The sequence below is a fragment of the Bicyclus anynana genome, chromosome 3 (assembly GCF_947172395.1).
Source record: "Bicyclus anynana chromosome 3, ilBicAnyn1.1, whole genome shotgun sequence".
Taxonomy (NCBI): domain Eukaryota; kingdom Metazoa; phylum Arthropoda; class Insecta; order Lepidoptera; family Nymphalidae; genus Bicyclus; species Bicyclus anynana.
Genome location: NC_069085.1, coordinates 8,309,190 through 8,329,390, shown reverse-complemented (window position 1 = coordinate 8,329,390; position 20,201 = coordinate 8,309,190). Strand labels below are relative to the sequence as shown.

Sequence of the window (20,201 nt, the reverse complement as noted above, 5' to 3'; positions counted from 1 at the left end):
CCCACTACTTCGGAAGCTCGTGAACACTTTGTTTACACAAACTGTTTGTATCCTCTTAAAGTGCTTATGAAGCATTACAAATAGGTGGCACCAGTGTTTACGACCCTTTTCATATGACTATAAAGCATAATGGCATTATACTTAGGTACGCATTGAGAATAATAATCTCTTATACAGGAAATAAACTGACAAAATAATACTTTATCGAGGTAGGTACCTATAGGTATAGGTAAGGTACCAACTTATATTATAATCACCCTAGCTAATCTAAAAATACCTACCTACCTAACCGTTCTTCGATAGTTAGTTTGATTCCGATATTTGATCTGTGACGCTAGAAAAGCTGTCCAATACTGTAGGTACAGTAAGTACAGCTCGTGCGGATTTACCTGACAATGATGTTTGTACTGTGTTTGTTTGGTTGTGTTTTGTAGCCAGGTGTCAAGTTAATGAGTTATAGGTAAACATCTATAGATGGCGGCCTATAAGTAGAACTATACCTACTATGTTAATTTTTTTTTTATTTTCCGAGCAATCACTGAGCATGGCGTTTACACTTTTCCTCATAATTGTACCAGCGCAGACAACTGTCATATTGGTCCAAGTTATTTTAAGGTCCTATATACCCAGGACCAACCTAGAAAATGGGAGATAAATTATGACCTAGGTACCTAAATCCTTGAGTTAAATAGGAACCTACTTAGTTTGTTATTTTCGTTCACGGTTATAAGTTTCCTATATTGCCTTTCCCAGTGGCGTAACTATTAGTGTGGCAGGGCTGGCAAAATGCCACGGGCCAACGGTCCGACAGCCCCCGGCCTGAGAGGTTATGAGCGAGTTTAAAAAAAATTACAGTGTGACCATTTTTCTGGGGCCCCATCCAATGAATTCGCCACAGGCCTGTTATAGTAGGTAGGTCTCTATAGTTACGCCGCTGGCTTTCCCCTTCCTATCAGTAGATACATTCTGTGCACTACGAATCTGCCAAATTCCTATCAGCCACTTGTCCAGTTTATCAAATTCCTATCAGGCACTACCAGTTTTATTAGATTGATAGATAAGGTAGTTTATGCTCTTGTCGCCTCTCATCTCGAGGATTAGTTATCATATCATAGTTATTAGGTAACTGCTTACGTAAATAGGTAATTTACGGCTTTCGGTTACCAACAATGTCGATAAGCACCTATTAGTTTGTCAGTTACGTTCGATGATATACTGCGCCTCGTCAGATGATATGCACTAAGTTCTAGGTCATAGGTAGGTATTCTTCTACAATTCCGATGGATTTAGAATATCTACTTACCTATCTGAAAGCAAATCGATAAAATGTGTAAAGTACCAATAAAATATCTTTTTCATTTCTCATACTCGGAAAGTAGTGTTGTTTTGATCTGAGTATTGGGTGGAAAATGCTGCTTCCCTACACAGGGAGGGAATAACTCATACAAATTACTTCCCACCTAAGGGCCGGAATGAACTTTAAAAATAGAACTGCTGTCATTAGCTGTGAAGAGGTTTATGTTTTTTTTTTAATTTGTCCCCAACTAAATTCGGGGACAGGCAAAGATCGTTGACCATACAGCCTGTTCAGACGTCAATGAAGTTCTAGAGGAAATATTTTAAGTAAAAAGTAAAGTAATTATAAAATGTAAGTTTCTAAACAGCCAGTGTAAATTTAGCGCAAACTTCTTAATCGGAATAAGCCGCAACAATAACGTGTTGAGTTCCCTAAATAAAATTTGAAAAGCCGACATAAATTGGCGGGATACTAATCTGTTATATAACAGTGACGGAGTTAAAAAAAAATAGATAATGACTAAAAATACAATGACACTTAATTTTAAATATTATATAGTACTTAATATTTAAAAAAATCTAAGTTGAATTTTGTCTAAAGTTATATTTATTTCCGTTCCGAACGGCTATTTGCCGTCTCATTTCTTCTCGAGCTTTCTCTCTTTCTCTTTCTCTAAGACGGTGGAGTAGACAAGACGTTTTCAATGTGCATAATGCAATCTGAAGGTTTATTTTAAAAACCATATAAATGTGAACCAGTAATTTTATCTTGCAATAAGCAATATAGGTATTCCACCAAAGAAAAAGTGCATTCTATAACATTAGTGGTTCTTCGAGTAAGATGTAACGAGATTTTTACGTAAGTCATTCTCCTTAGAGAGAGCCGCCTAGCGGGGAGTAGTCACAACGTCGGTAAAGCAGTCGTCCAATTTGACGACTGCTTTACCGACGTTCCAAGAGCGGGCCAAATAAATAGACTATAATTATAATTTCCTCGTAATCGAAGTGAAATTTCCTCATATTCGAAATGAAAAGTAGAGTGTTTAACACGGGTAAAAGAATCAATTCCTTCTCGGACTATAGCCGCACTCGCTACGCTCGTGCGTCTAAATACCTCGGGATTTGATTCTTTCCACCCTCGGTGAACAATCTACTATAGCAAGTAAATACCTCTACGTGCCGTGTTACTAAAAAGAAACTTTGATTTAAACGTTAACTTTCTATCTTCCAACCAACTTGGGAAATTCACCATCATGAGAATTTAGTTAGTATTTCGTCCGCCGTTAAACTTCCTTCCTGATTTCTTGATGAGTGATTTTTCCATATCGGTAGCCAAGAATCCTAGGGGCAGGAATCCATTCTAAGGTAGGGTGCCCACTCCGCCCCTTTTACTGTGGAGCCATAGACGCTTTTTAATGCGTCTGTGTTGAGCCATTGAGCTCACAGGTCTGGCCTGACCACAGTATGATGTTGGCAGCAGGTTTTTCCATTTCATGAAATATATTCACGATTACAAAGATAGGTAGACATATTAGGTACGTAAAAATGTCGTTTCTCAATCGATCAACGACTCTACCTATTAATTATTTATTTGCAGATATTTTTCCTGTATGTCGTTCCTTCATTTCTGAAGAATACAGGACCATCTGTATTGGAAATATTAATTATCTGTCATATGCTCTACATCACTTTTTAGACCTCACCACTATCTATTTGACATTGATCTATAGGTATCGTATCTGTGATTTATGCCCTTCCGGGCACGCTCTCTGCTTCCGATGTCGTCATACGGCATTTTAGTGTAAAGTTATTGTTATAATAAATAAAGCAAGTAATCTATGAATTTTGTTTTCGTGCATTCGTTATAGCTCTCATCAGCTTGCCTGCCCTGCAATATCCTGGTATGATATCAAACTTCACTTGCACGTAGTGCCGGGAGACCTGCTAGACAATGGACGAAGCTCTGGCGACCGACCAATGGTGGGATATCCATTACCATAGCCACACCCGGGAAACCTAAGAGGCTGCTGCGACCTTGGAGTAAAAATAGCTCCTTATATGTCCGGCGCAAAAAGCAACGGGAAACCACTGCAATTTTCCCGAGAGAATAATGGTAGACCGTAAGAATGTCGTAGGTAGACGGATATAAATAATAATAGGTATAGTTTATGGATAAATATTATAGTTTATAATTTTAGATTCTTGTTTTAGTTTTACATTACAATTATTTTTCTGATTTTTGTTTTAGATTTTATTACATTCAATTGTAATAAAGTATTTGTTACTTTTATTTTTGTATTCAATGTATATTTTGATTAGAGTCTCCAAACTGTGAAATTAAACGTTTTTTTTTTATTTTTTTTTCTATAAATGTGGCGTAGAACGCCATCTATCAACTGTTCAAGTTCACAATAAGAAATATTTTTCACTCCTGATTTAGTTTAGGTAGTAAGTTATGTAGATATACATACATATACTACATAAGCGATTAACATAAAATGAAAAAATAAGCATAAACTTTTTAAAATGAATGAAAGAAATTCCTTCATATGCTACGGCAACGGTCTAGGCTATAGGATATTCAAATTAATTTAATTACTTACATAATAAAATTAAAGTTTAATTTTATTTTCGTTATATTGGGAACATAATATATCTAAAGAATAACTAAAATAAAAAACTCGATTGAGATTTTGGTTGTTTATTTCTCAAGAAGCAAATGATTCACAGCATTGGTGGGATACAGGTCTTAAATATCGGGCCGAAAACTCGTTTTCCTGAATGCTGATCTATTTATTAGTATATAATACAACATCATAATAAGTACCCAAATACAAAAAACTGTGGGGAAAACAACATTACAAATAGGTACATCGCTTTAGAGTACAGTTTATTTAGTAAGCGACATTTTTTTTTTATTACAATAAACTACACACCTTACTAAATCACAATCTCTAATTAGGTATGTTAAAAATTATTTATCACATTTAATAACATTCTGTACAAAGTAAAAAAATATTTTTATACTTCCACTAGTACAAAATAAAGCTGCATAACGTCGCAATAATCACTGTTCCATTTGTAGTGTTAATAAAATCGGATAACTCCTTAGTTATTATCATTTATATTGACAATCATATAAAATCAATATCAAAGGGTGCTTGTCCCAATTGTAGACCACGCACCAGTCGTTGACCATTTCTAATTTAAATTGTAAATATTATATTTTCCCACAGTATTTGGTTCTTTTTTGTTGGTTATAATGTTATGGCAACTAAGACTGGTGAACTAAACATACATTCCACTAGACTATAACAAAACACACAGTTTACATTTTAGTTTTACATACGCTTTTTATGTAACATGTTCTTCGGCGACCATTGTATGAAACAACCGTGTTTAGATCGTTAAGACTATTTTATTTGCTAATTATTATTTTTGTATTAACTTAATTGAAATGTTGGATTCCGAAATAAATATGTCTAGCTTGATGATGTTGATACTTTATATTTCGCGATTTTATAAATGGCCAATAGGAACATAATCTGTCTAAACAGATAGTCCTGATTGTTCCAATAGTTGACCACTTGAATAAGGACTTTATTTACTCTCTTTTCACAGTAGTTCTAATATTCTTTATACTGTTAGTTTCACAAAACTAGTCGCTGCTATATGTAGACTATCTATTCTAACTTTTATATCACCGCTTTCAAACTATTCAAGGGGATGAAAATATTACTGGTACGAATCTGGTCAACAACTGGGACGTAGTGATCAACTGATACATTCCAGTTTTTGGGATTCTTTGCAAAACAATAATTAACCTAAAATAAATTGAAGTGTGTTACTTTTCAATTATTCCATTAAATTAGAAAACAAATAACAAAATATAAAGCAGTAAAAAACGCCGAAACTATTTTGTTTGAAAACGTTATACTTAATGTGATTTTTTTCCTAATTGGTTAGGGACCGGAACGTTCACCCTACTTTAGTCTTAACCACACGCACCTATTGAAAATATTTAAATTCGAGGTATGCCTTGGATATAGTTCCTAACAATATTTTAATGTCATTACATAAATAACAAAAACCTTTAGGTATATTATTTTATAGATATATGTTAACCAACCACGGCTCAACAGTTTTGTAATTTTGCACAAACAATATATTTTTTTATATTACCACAAGAAAGATCTGAAACCGCCGAAAAATATATGTCATAATATGTCGTTGATGTCATATTATTTAAAATTTAGTATGTCAAAATAAAAGTTAATTCAAAACAAAGTTCTGAATTTTCATGTTGTCGCTAAGAAAGTTGATTTTCAATTAGCCAATAGCTGTGTATTTTAACTTCTTATATGAGAAATCATGTCTCTTCTCTAGTCACCAGCTACGGTGGCGTGTCTACCTGAGCGACTCTTTATAACTGAGCATAGGCTTAATGCGGTTCCAGTTCGATATAACAGTGGTGGATAATCCTTCATGGATTATTTTAAGAAAGGTGGAAAGAATAATTCGAGCAGTGAAGGTGAGTTTTGACACGTCATGAAGGAACTCCTTAAAAACCTTCACCCAGAGTCACAAGCCTCGGGCACTGCTCAAAGTTATTCTCTGTAAATCTAGGGTTTATTGGTTACATTATTAATGTGAGACCTGATAGTCTTTTAATCAATAATAGTCTTTGCCCATTAAATCCACTTCTGATGTCAACCCGTTCACAACGTATAATAATATTATAGACATTATTTCTAAATTTTAAACTATATTCTTATCATAGGATAATCTATTGAACCACACAGACAAATCATCTCTATCTATCAAATAAAGCTAATAAGTTTGTTTGAACGCGCTTATTCTTAAACCGATTCGAGTCCGATTCGACAGAATAGACTATTTAAAACGCCATGCTGAAGATGACCGTTGCCAGATTTGTTTAGATTTAAATTAAATTTTATAAATACATATATTATAAAAACAATTTAGTTTTATATTACGGGGCGTAAAACCTTAGGATTTAGCTATATTTTATAAAACTTGTACTTTAGAAAATATAGTGCGTGTGAGTTAAGACTAAGGGTCACAGCCCATTCGAGTCACTCGGCACCCAATCAGCACCGCCTCGCCTCGAGCGGTTAGTATTAATTATATAGACTTCTATGGGCATAATGCTCCTACGTTATCGCATGGCACTCGCAAACTGTAGTGAAGTGAATCGGTGCAACTCGGGTGCAGAGTGGCAGTAATGAGTTATGACGTTTACATCGAAATATACAGAAATTAAAAACGATCATGATATGAAAATTAATAAACGTACCTATATTCCACAGAAGCTATGGAGGTAAGATTTCTAAAATACAAACTTTAAATTACTTCCACTAAGTTTAATTAATCTATTCTTTAAAACTTGTTTTTTTAAATATCGTAATAAAAATGTTATGATATAAATAACACAATATTTTATGTTACGTGGACATACAACCTTTATAAGGAGTGATAAGTCCTGTCAAAATACCTGCTCATCTGCCGTGCCGGTGTGTAAGTACGAACAATCAACTACAATATACTTATACCTACTTACATTACAAGAAATAAGGCAATTTTATTATGCATAATATAAAAAATTACATACTGCTTCGCTATTTACAACTACGAGATAGAATGTTTCAATGCATCCCTAGCGAAGACCAGCGTTGACCACCTTTAGTGAGGACGGTTTGATACAATTTTTTTTTATAGTTTTATTTAAAGGAGGGGGTCCAATAGCCGTTCACATGCGAATAAAATTTGTAACTAGCTATTGCCGGCGGTTTCGTTTGTATGTAGAAATTTTTTAAATTTGGATTTTACAAATCCTAAATTGGCTCAGGGCAATGGAACATCATTTTTCACATTATCCCACAAAAAATGTAAAAAAAAAATACACTTCACATTTAGAGAATTAAAGGTCTAGATTTTTCTAAAAGACACTTAATTCAAATAAAAAAAAATATTAATTGTTATGGCCAGTTTACAGAAAATACACAGATTTTACGAAACTAAACTATTATTTATTATGTCATTAACTTGTAAAAGTTACTCCATTTTATACATAATATCTATTCGTCTCAAAGTCACTTATTGTTTTTTTTTACTAAGGAAACAACTTCATTGATTTAAAAAGAAATTATGGCGACAGACAATAAAATAGTAAAAGTTTTTAATTGTACATAATTTTTAATTGGACATAATTATTATTTAAGCAACACTGTTGCATTAAGTTGTCTATAACAAAATTCAAATATTACTTACCTATAAATATAATATGGTTTTGTAGTATTATGTCCAAGCTGAGTGGAAAATCTTATTCTGTATACTTAAAACGTCAACCACGCCGTCGTCAAATACACTAATGGACCAACTCCTTTATTTTTTTAAAAACGTTTGTTATCCTATTAACGCTTCACGAAATCGATTCGTGAGAAGGTATTTTGACGGGATTATTTAATTACAATAATAATCCCTCACGGGTCAGCTTATAACTGGTAGTCACTTTTAAGGGTAAAAAATGATTTTCGATTTAACTTTCAAAAACTAGTACTAACAATTATTATTATCAATTTATAAAATTATACTACTATGTACATATTTAATGAACTGCATTTTTTTTTTGCTGATATACATTTGAGTCGACCGATAATGGTACTTTTACATTGCACGCACGCACTGAGAGAATTATCTAAGAGTATCATACGAATCAATACTTAGCGTCAAATTAATTTGGGCATACCTATGATCAATCCAAGTTAAGATGTTACGCTTTTATATATACAGGGTGCTCGGGAGTATTTCCCATAACTTCAAGGTGTTGACAAGTCCACTTATAGGAGCCGAACTGCATAACTAATTTATTTTAAAAGTAAAACAAAATCTTTTTATGTTTTCATACAAAGTAATTCAAATATTTCCGACTATTCATGTAACACACGCCTTTATCTATCCTTGTATTTTAAAATACGTAATCGTAAGGCTGTCGATATCGACGAGATATTGCAACTGGCACTCCGCACTTCATCAGCAAGCAACTTCATGATATTTATCAAGTTTGGGTAGGTCATATTATACGGATGCGATATAAGCGACACAATTTAAGATCTATTCACAACAGAAATATTTATTACTCCGAAAATATTCATTTTAGAACACATGTTGTTCCTTAGACATTTTTAATTAATTTTTCGTTAAAGAATATAATAGAGTTATGGGAAATACTCCCGAGTATCCTGTATATCTTAATGATGTTTACATGTATGTATATAAAGCGAAACCCATGATTTCACATTGAATAAAGTATGAAAATAACATCTTGCGTTTATTTATAAACAATAAACAAGTCTGGAAAACGGTTTATACATATTTCAATTTAATTAGAAAAGTTTCTATACTATTGAGTATATCGAAAACGACTCTCTGCGTGCCTGCAAATTTCAGACTAATCTTTTGTATTACTTTAAACCGATGGTTAAAGTCTATATCTATAATAATGCACAGATAAACTTCGAAAGTACCGATCGGTACACTATAATGTACCTCATATGATCGTTTTTGTAAACATATAAAAATCTCAGAACCGACAGGATCTGAATCAATTTATTCGAAACTTGCCGTTTCGAATCCTGGCGGTAGTTATTGAGATGTAAATTTACAATTGATTTTCATTCATTTTTATCGTAAGTGTAATTAAAAAACACTTAAATGGAAATAAAATAACAGTGATGCGTTTTAATCGGCCCCGAGAACGCACCCACCTATGCGCGTGACTTCATTCGGATCGATTAAAAAAAATACAAGATAATGAACACGACACACTTGTAACACCACAGCCTACACCACGCTAAGCAATTTGAGCTGAATAGGGTAGTTGACTCATATCAAATTTAATATAAACAATATTAATTTCATGCAGTAGTATAAGGGTCCGAATTATATCGATATCGATTAATAAAAGTTAAGGATTTCTTTTAAAACTTAATTTAAATATCACGTATTTTTTCAAATTTTCCAAACGTCAAAAACGCTGTCGTCCATTTTGTGACGTCACTAACTATTTTTGTCAAACGCTCCATTTGTATGGGATTTATTGTAGTGACGTCATGAAACAATTGAAATATAGACTGTCATGGCCGACAGGCGTTTTGGCTCGTATTGTCAAAAACATATTTAAGAACTAATATTTTCATGTAATCACGTCCCAAAATATATAAAAAAAAAAAATTTTTAGTCTAGTAGAACGATAATGAACTATTTAAGACCATTAAAAAAAAGTGTCAACTAGCCTATTAAATTGCCTATGCTATTTGCCAGAATCACACTAACAACACTTATATCTTAAAATAAATTGCTACAAATGGCTCAACACGATTAGCAAATCGTGGTGTAGAAAAGGTGTTACATAGTGCAATTTATCATTATGCAACAAACAATTATACAACCCATCTAATTTCAACTATTCCTCACAAAAGGGGGACTTTCAAAAAAATGCAAAATTGTGATTTGTGACAGTGAGCATATAGCAATCAAATACAACTATATGACCACTCAAATTATTACGTAATTTACAAATATACTCAATATCTAAATTTACCAGCTAATATTATAATATTATATTATAAAACTGAATTATTTACAAAATATAATCACACACAGCGGGCAAAGTGTCAACTCTCTTACACATTTGTAATATATTTACAATGACTTCGTATAAACACTAATTTTGTTAATTTAAGAGCATTGCCTCTAATAATAATTGATATTGATCAAAGTATAATCCCTTGTTCAAATATATTTTCAAATACACACACACACATTTGTGGCTATACAATAAAGATTATATCATTATCATACAATTGTTTGACGAATATTCTTTTGTTACACTTTCTACTACAGCCCCCCTAGTCAAGTGGCACGTCGATTCTCTTTCTACGATCGCTAACGCTTCGAAAACTAGAAAAAAGTTATGGGAATGACTGATTTTGATCACGTGACCTGTCGATAGCAAATGTCATTCCCATACGTCTTTCTAGTTTTCGAAGCGTTAGCGATCGTAGAAAGAGAATCGAAGTGCTACTTGGCTAGGGGGGCTGGTCTATTTGCTGCTGCGTCTACAACTCAATTTGGAAATCATTGAAATCACAAATCAGTCTTGGGTCAAAGGAAACATATATTTAATCCGTTAGCAAATTTCCATCAGAGTTTGAACTGTAAGTGTAGGTCTATAAAATATCTTAGTGCTTTGCTAACATAATATTATGTACACTGGTTTAGCAGTAGCATAGAATCACGGGGAATTCCGTAATATGTGTTATACAACATGTAAATATGTTTATTAAACAAACAAATAATCACAATTCATAACTTGTACAAGTAAATACAGTCTTCGTTTTTGTTTTTTTTTCTGTTGCTTTTTTTTGGATTTTATATTTTGCTTTTTGTGATCAAAAAGTCAAAGTTTTTTTTGGTATTTTTTTTTAAATGAAGACTATACCTAAAGATACATTTACTTTAATTGTGCAATAATCTTACTCAGGGATAAAACACAAATTTCCCTTGGTATATTGCATGGGATATTGCATCGTAAAAATGTAAAAACAATTAGCAAAACTTACAAATTGATTGTAGTTTAATTCACTCTTTTGACTGCATCCTAAGTTTACTAAGAAACAGTGTTATATTTGTTTTTTTTAATATCCTTAAATAAAAAAATATTTATTCTAAAAAACCGTCGTCATTTTACCGATTCGTACATTCTATAAGTTCTACAATTCTTTCTACATTGAGAACTTAACTTTTGTGATGATTGTACAATTTTATCATTCTAAGCTTTAGAGAAAGCACAACTTATTAATAAACTACATTCAAAAATTTCAATCAATGTGTGAAACACAAATTCAGTTCATAGGTTCACGCAAAAAATTGCAACGCGATTACAGAGAGGCAAGTCAACGGACGACGGAAATGACGGAATCCAGTTTTAGTAAATGATTATAAATTTTCTTCATAATATTTTGTTTATGACATCTCCAAATTTACTCATCGAAATCGATTAAAATGGTGTACGAAATGAAAGTATAGTGAAGCCCTTATAATAAATACTTGAGTATTTTTTATATTCTTTACAAGTTAACCCTTGAGTACAATTTCACCTGGTGGTAAGTGATGATGCAGTCTAAGAGGGAAGCGGGCTTACTTGTTAGAAGTATGAAAATCCACACACCTTTCGGTTTCTACACGACATCGTACCGGAACGCTAAATCGCTTGGCGATACGTTTTTGCCGGTATGGTGGTAACTAGCCACGGCAAAAGCCTGCCACCAGCTAGAACTAGACCCATTAAGAAAATCTCAATCGGCCCAGCCGGGGATCGAACTCAGAACCTCCGTCCTGTAAATCCAACGCGCATAACACGCGCCACGGAGGCCGTCAAAGTATGTCAAAGTATGGCTAAGTTATACATATACACACACTTACACACCTACAATGAGACACCATCATAAAAATAGTCAAGCTTCCTAGAGCCTCTCAATACGTCGAGATCAAGTGAAAAATTAATTTTCGAAAACAGGGTAATTCAATATAGTCCCATCTTAGTTCTAAGTAATTAAAAAAGAAGTTAAAAAATTTGCAGTAATTTTCAATGGGTAAACATTTTAGTATATAAAATAAGGATTTAAATTAATAAAAAAATCATTAAAATGCATTCGCTATAACTGGGTTCTACAATTAAAGGTCTCGCTGACTATTATAATATTTAAAATCAAAGCAACACGTTTAATTGCTGTATTTCACAAAACTGACTGTTTATTCTTGTATGAGTGGTTTTTAGGATCATTAACCATTTGTTTTGTTTGAAAAAATTAATTAAAAAGTTTCTAAAGGGAATTCTTTGTCAAGGTTTATAATATGCACGAGTATAAATTAATCAATTTTAAAGTGATTACTAGTATAATTACATAAATATGAATAAGCATGAAGATATGTTTTCTTTTCTTATTGTAACAACATTTTTTAATCATTTTTATTTTTTTTATTATAAAAGAAATTTAATTTATATGTAATGTTTTAGTTATTATCAAAATTTTGTTATTATAATCACTATGGCACTATATTTTTAGCTGACTGCCAACAAACAGTTATGTTTTCCGGGCATATCTTACATTTTAGTATTTACCTTGTATCTTCCAAACGGCTGGATTGATTTTGACAATTTAGTATCGGTTTTTGCGCGAAACACGACATTGAACTAATAAAAATAATAGCCAAATCTATCCAGTAGACTACCAAAATTTTAGAAATTAATTACAAAATATACACATATAAAATGTTTTTGATAGTGTAAAGTTTGTGTCTGACCTCATGGTATCATATAAAATTTAGAATAGTTATAAATATCCACAGACTTACAAAAGTCTGTAATAAAATAAATAATTAAAACAAAAACCCGACTGCAAATGAGATGCACTAAATAGACTGAAATCAGATTGATACTATAAAACCAAATTTTATGAACTCTAATTTGGATAAACAGACTACATTATGATCTGAAATCCTAAGTTAACCCCTCACCGGAATCGCTATTTAATTCAACACAACTGGAATCGTGGGTCCCCTGATTAAAACACTTGTTATTTTATAATATAGACACGAATACCAACCACTCAAATGTGTTAAAACAAGTATAAGACTAATATATAAATCAAGGTTTATTAATAAACATCACAAAATTAAATACGTTTCTTAACTTTATAGCTATTAGTATCAAAACTTGATACATTTTTTTAGTTGTCAGTTTGACGTTAAATTACAATAATAAAAATTCTAATATGAAAATTTATTCACATTACAGGGTTAGACATGATAACAAAAATAGATTCTGTATTTATTTGAAATAATATTTATTTATTTGAAATTAGATAAAAACAAAAAAATTACAACTATTTTAAAATCGTAAAAAACAGTTATCTCTTGTGATTTCTTCGTCCCTGGATATCTATTTCCGTAAGATAACGACAACATCACAACGAATAATTACTTGCTTCAAAAAAAGAACTTGCGTAACTGGAATCATGGGTCCAATTGGACCCAAGATGGCTTGTTCTCTCCATTTCAAGTATAAACGTATAACTCATCCGTCTCATTTTGCTTTATAATGACATTAGATCGATGCGCAAAACTGTACTGCGCGCATTTTGAAATTAGATTTTTTGTTATTCTTGGGTCCAAATGGATCACGCGATTCCGGTTAAGGGTTAAATATAAATACGAGCATCCAATTTGTAGCTGCTTGCTCTATGGGGTTATTTAACTCAGGCTTTCAGCTCATATAGTTTGTTAAACCTTAAACCAAAGTAGAATTTACTTTGTTTATATTATTTATTTTAAATATGTAATTAATAAATTTCATACTATGTAGTGTAGTATTTCTTTTATTTATTTATTTTATTAGTGTATATACTATATTTACATATCTAGAATACTTTTTATTAAATACATAACAATTGAAATAATATTATTATTTGTTTATTTATTTTCTTTGCAAGCCTAAAAATCTGTTTATTTATTTAATAACAATTTCTGAAGCATTATCTGCTATTTACTGAAATATAACGGAATTCCCGCAATTTTCATAGCTTTTGAGACATTGTACGTGTGACAACTACCGAAACCACTGATAGATTTGTTCTGAGAATTGGTTGACTGAGCTTTAAGACAGAAAATAGTAAAACAAAAATATTGCAGTATGCTCAATAGTTCGAAGGTTAAGACTAGCCGTCACAAGTGCGTCTTAAAAACTCGCCCTGTAATGCTAATGCTGTTAAAGATCTACTAGTACTAGTAACTACACTTTCAATTTAAAAATTCGCGCATTATACACATTAAGTATAATTAAAATTATTTGTACAGTCAAACGATGCATCACACCTTTTATACATTTTTGTACTTGTAATTTATACATATTTTACTACATTTACATATGTAACTATAAGCTAAAAAAAAAACAATTTTACCGATTTTGCAGATTCGTTGAATATAACAAACGTCGCCGCCGATACATACGCATATACAGATTGCTATCAAATTGAAAGTGCAACTAGTGTCGCGCACACTCACCTACTACTTGTCGGGGTCGGGCGGGGGCGCGCCGCCGAAGTCGAGCTGGTAGCCGCCCGCGCGCGTCATCTCCTCCATGCTGGGCTCCTTGCACTCGTGGCCCGCGTGGCCCGCGCCGCCGCAGTTCCAGCACGAGAGCTTGGGCGGCGCGTACAGCACGGGCACGTAGCCGGGGTAGGGCGCCGGCGCGGGGTAGGGCGGCGGCTCGCCGTTGGCGAAGGGCGGCGGCGGCGGGCGGTAGGCGGGCGGCGGCGTGGGGTAGGGGTAGGGGCGCGGATACTGCAGGTAGGGCACGGGCGGCGGGCCGGGCGGCGCGGACGGCGCGAGGTGGCGCGGCGGCGCGGGCGTGCCGGGCGGCGAGGAAGCGGCGCTGGAGCCGCTGTCGGACGAGGAGCGCGGCGGGCAGTAGGCGGCGCGGCGCCGCACGCCGTTCAGCTTCTCCAGCGAGCGGTACTGCTGGGCGGCGATCTCGCGCAGCCGCTCCTCGCCGATGTTGTGCCGCATCTACCATCAGCAGACCCCAGCGTTACACTTCCCACTATGTACTGACTAGCAGTAGTATGATTGGTATACAATATACTGTGAAATAGAATGGCTCTTCCTGTTGTTTAACTTATTTTCTATTTTCTAACCACAAAGCATATCTACAGGTAACCAAAGACACAATGTTTTGAAGAAATGTTATTTGATTTTTTTCATTTGAAGATAGTGTATGGCCGGTCTCCGTTTTTGAAACATTTGCTATTGGTTCAATTTAAGAATTCTTTGTTTGCTGACTATTCAATACCAGTTTGCAGCAAACAACAATTTCGCAGTCCTGCATAACATAATATCAAACACAAACAACATATCAACAACATTCTGAAGTTCCCTTTTTAAACATCTGCTACTCTTGCTGTTTATTGTACTTAGAGAGCATTGCAGACTCTTTTGAGCCAACCTATATAATATATATAATATTGGTCAACCTCAATTTCTAGTAAACACTCACCTCAGCAACAGCAAGGTTCTCAAAGTTGGCAGCTAAATGTGGCATGGTTTGTTCAGGCGGCGGGAGCGGCGCGAGGGGCGGGGAGCGGTCGCGCGACAGGCGGCGGCGCGCACGAGGCGACGCGGCGCGACTGTCGCCCGGAGACGAGACCAGCGGTGATGACGGTGCCGCCACTCCCGGGCCTGCTGGTGGGTAATTTATTACCTGGAAATCAAGCATTTTTTGTCAATATTAGATTTCACTGCCCTTACGTAATAAAAAATGAAGTCACTTCCGCTGTCTGTTCTCTTAAACTATACAACAGATTTTAATGCAGTTTTTAAGAGGAAGGTTTAGATGCATATATAACTATTTAACTAGGGGTCTCATAAGAAGATTCAGCCACTCAACGAGCGATGGAGCAAGCTATGCTTCAAGTGCCTATGCTTCTGGTCCTGCACCTGATCTTTCACCAGTTGTGTCGGTCTGCCAGCCCATAGGACTATGAGAGTAATGGAAGAGAGATTGCACCTGTGCTTGTGCACAATAATATCTCCTGCGTTCATGGTTAATCTCACCATGAGGTTGGCCACTGTGGCCGAAAAGGAAAAACAAAAAATTCAGTAGGAGCATATTATCCCTGATAACTTGTATGAAAAAATTTAAATTCTTGAATTATTAGTAACTTTATAAGGAAAATGTGTTATGCTAAGCTTACATTTATTTTTCTTTTCATTATGTTGTTGTGTAGGATTCAATTGATCTTGTTAAATCAAGTTAAAAATCAAGTCTCATAAAAAATGTCTCTATATTATAATATTGTACAAACCTCTAGTGGTTGATTGAGTGATTGGACAATGATATTTGTTGACCATGCATGCTGGCCCAAGTAGTCCCCCACATTATACTGTGGAATAGGTATACCAGGGGGAGGGTGGGGCACCTCACTGAGTATAGGCACCATGGGGCCTGCTGTGGCTATCACTGTAGGGTTACTTAAGTCTGGCACTGCATCTGAACTTGGCGGCTGTAATAGCAATATAAAAATATTATTAAACAACATGTTCATATGAGGTTATTTATGAAAGAAATGCTCTTCAGCATGTGATGACTAAATATCGTAAATTAACAGATTTTTTAAGACATTATTTCCTTCCTGAGAGTGATTAGCAAAAAGTTTGACTGCCCCATACTGAGGCACTGGATACAGTGCAGATATGTTAAATTAAGTAAGTAATATCCCTAATATGTATTATTATTACTTCTCTTTTTATTTTTTAATGTTGTTTTTATTTACATAACTAACAAAAAAAAATAGACAATCAGCAATACCCCATAATCCCTAACAGTTTTTCCTATTTTTAGCTCTGGAAACCACCAGATAAAGCACCAGATGACACTGTGGATTAAATTTTAGTAATTTTAATTTCTGCTTTAACAAGAGGCCCCTTGTCCGTGGGCCCCGTACCATCGATATGGCTGGTTGTCTGTCTGTCTGAACTGAATGCAACAACTACTAAACAGATTTTCAAATTTTAAATTAATAAAGAATAGCTCAGTGGGAAGATTTAGTACTAATTTATTACATTTAAAATTACCTGGCTCAAATGTGTCAATGTTGATAATTTGTTGATTATGTCAGGTATTTTAGAACAAATAATAAGAAATAATTATATTGACTGCAATTAAATAAAGCACAGCATTAAAAAAAGAAAATGAATATTTTGTATGAGAATATAGTTAGTCAACTAGTGTCTTCTTTTTTAATATACATATTATAGAAGTGTAATACAAAGGAATAATTTGGCAAAAAAATAAGAAATCTACTAATCACACTAAGCTGTAACAATAATAATAAATAAAAAGTGAAGTTAAATGTATAAAAACACTTAACTGAGAAATTAACGATTCATAATAACAATTGTTCAAACATGAGTTCTTTGCTGTTTGTAGTTCACATAAATGGCTATAAGAAATAAGCAAGTATAACCTTTTATCAATAGCACTGCTTTAACAGAAAGTAACATGGATTTTCATTTCATTAATACATTGTAAGTAGCACAATATTAACATTTCTTGCACTGCAAATTTGCAATCAGTCCTAGGACAATAAAAAATACTTAATATTTGAAGGGTTGCAGTAGCTCTATAATGAGTCTTACCAACCAATCAGTACAAATTAAAATAGAATACAATAATATAAAATAGCAGTTAGTTATAATAGAGATAATAACAAATCAATGATCACATATATAAATAAATAGAACTTTATGGTACCTCATATTTTTAGAACTCGCAACTGCGAGTTTTGAATTCACCTCTATCTCTCTCTATATTTAACACAATACTTTAGAATGAGAAAGGTAGCAGTGAATTTTGGTGCAGTGCTAGAGAATAGCTGTGCTTAAGTGTCATTTAAGTCAACCAGAATTCTAGTGGTAAGATTTTGAGCAAGAGATTTACAAACTTACCTACCTATTTATTTCTATACATTTTTACTTAGATATTTATGGTGTTCTTAACTTGAAATCTGACAAGATAAAAAATATGAATTCCTATTTTCCTTGGTTACAGCATCATATGTGATTGGGTCAACCAATTTCACTTATTCTTTTATTTTTATCGTGTTTGTTAACAGGAAAATAATTGGGAAAAGTTGCAGAAGATTAGAAAAATTGCATTTTTATATATATGCTACTACACTACAGTTTGTTATGTTACATGTAGGATGGTGCGGATGACAGTTCGTTTGTAAGTTTGCAGCGATTTACAATAATAGTATGTATTATGAACGTCATACACACAACTGTCATCATACCCATGCTATTTTAGATATTTTACACTTTAAGCTGAATTTTAATGAATATGGTTTAACCATATTAACTAAAGGGTTCAGCTTGGGTTATTTGTATGTTGGTTGTTGTATAAAATCACATTCATAGACAAACTACAGAAACATGGGTGTCTGATAATAATTGGATATTTTTTTTGTAGATATGATATTAATATAAAATAATTGATCATTTATCTTAAGCGATTCAATGAAATTCAAAATAGAAAATTTAACTACTTTTAAACGGCAGGAACTTATAAACTAGAAACTATGTAATTTTACATAATACAGTACCTTATTTGAATGAGAATTTAGTGTAAATCATGAATAAGATACTAACAAAATGTCAGACTAACCTGAACTACTGGTGTTTTAACAAACATTAAGCCGGGTGGTGGGCCCAATCCCGCCAAATTGGGTGGTGGGACTGACATGTTGGGGGTGATGCTGGGCTGAGTGTGACAAGCGCTCACCGGCGCTATGTTTATGTGCTCTTGCTGTTCTTGATACTGTATCCTCTGATCCTCAATTTTTAATTTTTCTAATATGTCACCAAAGTGAGATTTCTGATCAAATGTGAATGCTGGATGATGTAGAGCCATTGTGTATAGTAGAAGTATTTCTTCGAGTAGATCACCATATAGGCCTTTCAACAGACCGCTCTGTTCTAAACTGACCATAGCATTGTACAATGTGGTGGCACAAGCAAAATTACACGATCGTAACAATGATACGTATAGGGCCATTTTCCGTCGCGTTCTCGAGTCTGTGTCTGCCCCACCGATATCGGCGGCCAGGTCTGTGGGGTTGTTAGCCCTTAGTTCGGCACCACGCAACTCCTGAAAGTCCCGCTTACCTAGCTCCTCCAGGTAGGTGCCTATAAAACGTAATTCAAATGGCAAGCACATATTTAACAGTGTACACATAGCATCTATGCGTTTATAGCTTTCCAATTCTTTAAACCATGATACCACGTCCTCTTTGCAAACCATTTCCAGAACACATTGAAATTTTATGAAAAGAATTAACCGGTCCCCTGTGGCCGTGGCGCCTCCGTGTCTTATAATATTTGGCACACACTATTTGTGTGGCGTGATGATTGTAATCCAAGAATTTTCGAGTGTAACATTAGTAATTAAAACTGTTAGAACTTAGAAGCTTTTTATCACTATTTCGCTAGTACAGTATATTGGTTAGGCAACTACTTAGACGAGCATTTGGTGTTGTCTATGGAACAAAGGAATAACATAGATACAAAAACATTGAGAAAAGCCCGTAAATCTCAGACCAAATACATAATTCGTCTGAGCCGCAAACTTATATTACGGCTACGTTCCACTTAGCGATCTTAACAATCACACACACACGAATAAGGAGCGTTATGAGCGTTGATGTTGGTAGATGTAAATACTACAAAATGTTGCTATAGGTAGCTATTTTTTTGTACCGATTCGTAATGTAATGCGTTACGGCGCCACTTAAGTCTGGCTTACCTTTCTTTGGAAACTTAAGCGACATTATTCCGATATAAAAGAGGTCTCCATTCAGCACCTATCCCCTGGCAACGTACTGCCAAATACCTAGGTGTGACCTTTGATACCCGCGTGAGCTTCACAATTTATTTATTATACAAAAAAGTGCTGCTTAAGTGATGGATCGTCTTTATCCTACGACGATTTGCGCTGAAAGCAAATTCTCGCTCCGCTCCTAGGTTTCTATAAAATCTGCATCCGTCCTTCAGAACCGCTCATGCGTCAGGGTATGACCACGGAGCTCCGTGGTTTGTACGCAATAACGACTTACAAGGAGACCTAGATCTCCCGACAATAGTCTCGAAAACTTATTTTGAGAGAACTGCCATCCACCCCAACCAACTAATGGTTCAGGCTTGCATCTACACCCCCAATCCGAAATCTCAAAGCCGACTGTAGATCTAAACGGCTAAACAACTTCCTT

At 34.3% G+C, this 20,201-nt stretch overlaps 1 protein-coding gene across 1 annotated transcript; it reads right to left on the bottom strand.

Moving 5' to 3' along the window:
• Window positions 1-3,981: 3,981 nt before the first annotated feature.
• LOC112046663 (uncharacterized) lies at window positions 3,982-19,493 on the bottom strand. The gene is made up of 4 exons (XM_024083375.2): window positions 18,602-19,493; window positions 16,242-16,439; window positions 15,434-15,637; window positions 3,982-14,946 (listed from the first exon to the last, which is right to left on the bottom strand). The coding sequence occupies exons 1-4, from the start codon at window positions 19,235-19,237 to the stop codon at window positions 14,446-14,448; spliced, it is 1,539 nt and encodes a 512-aa protein (XP_023939143.1). The 5' UTR covers window positions 19,238-19,493; the 3' UTR covers window positions 3,982-14,445.
• Between the last annotated feature and the right edge of the window lie 708 nt (window positions 19,494-20,201).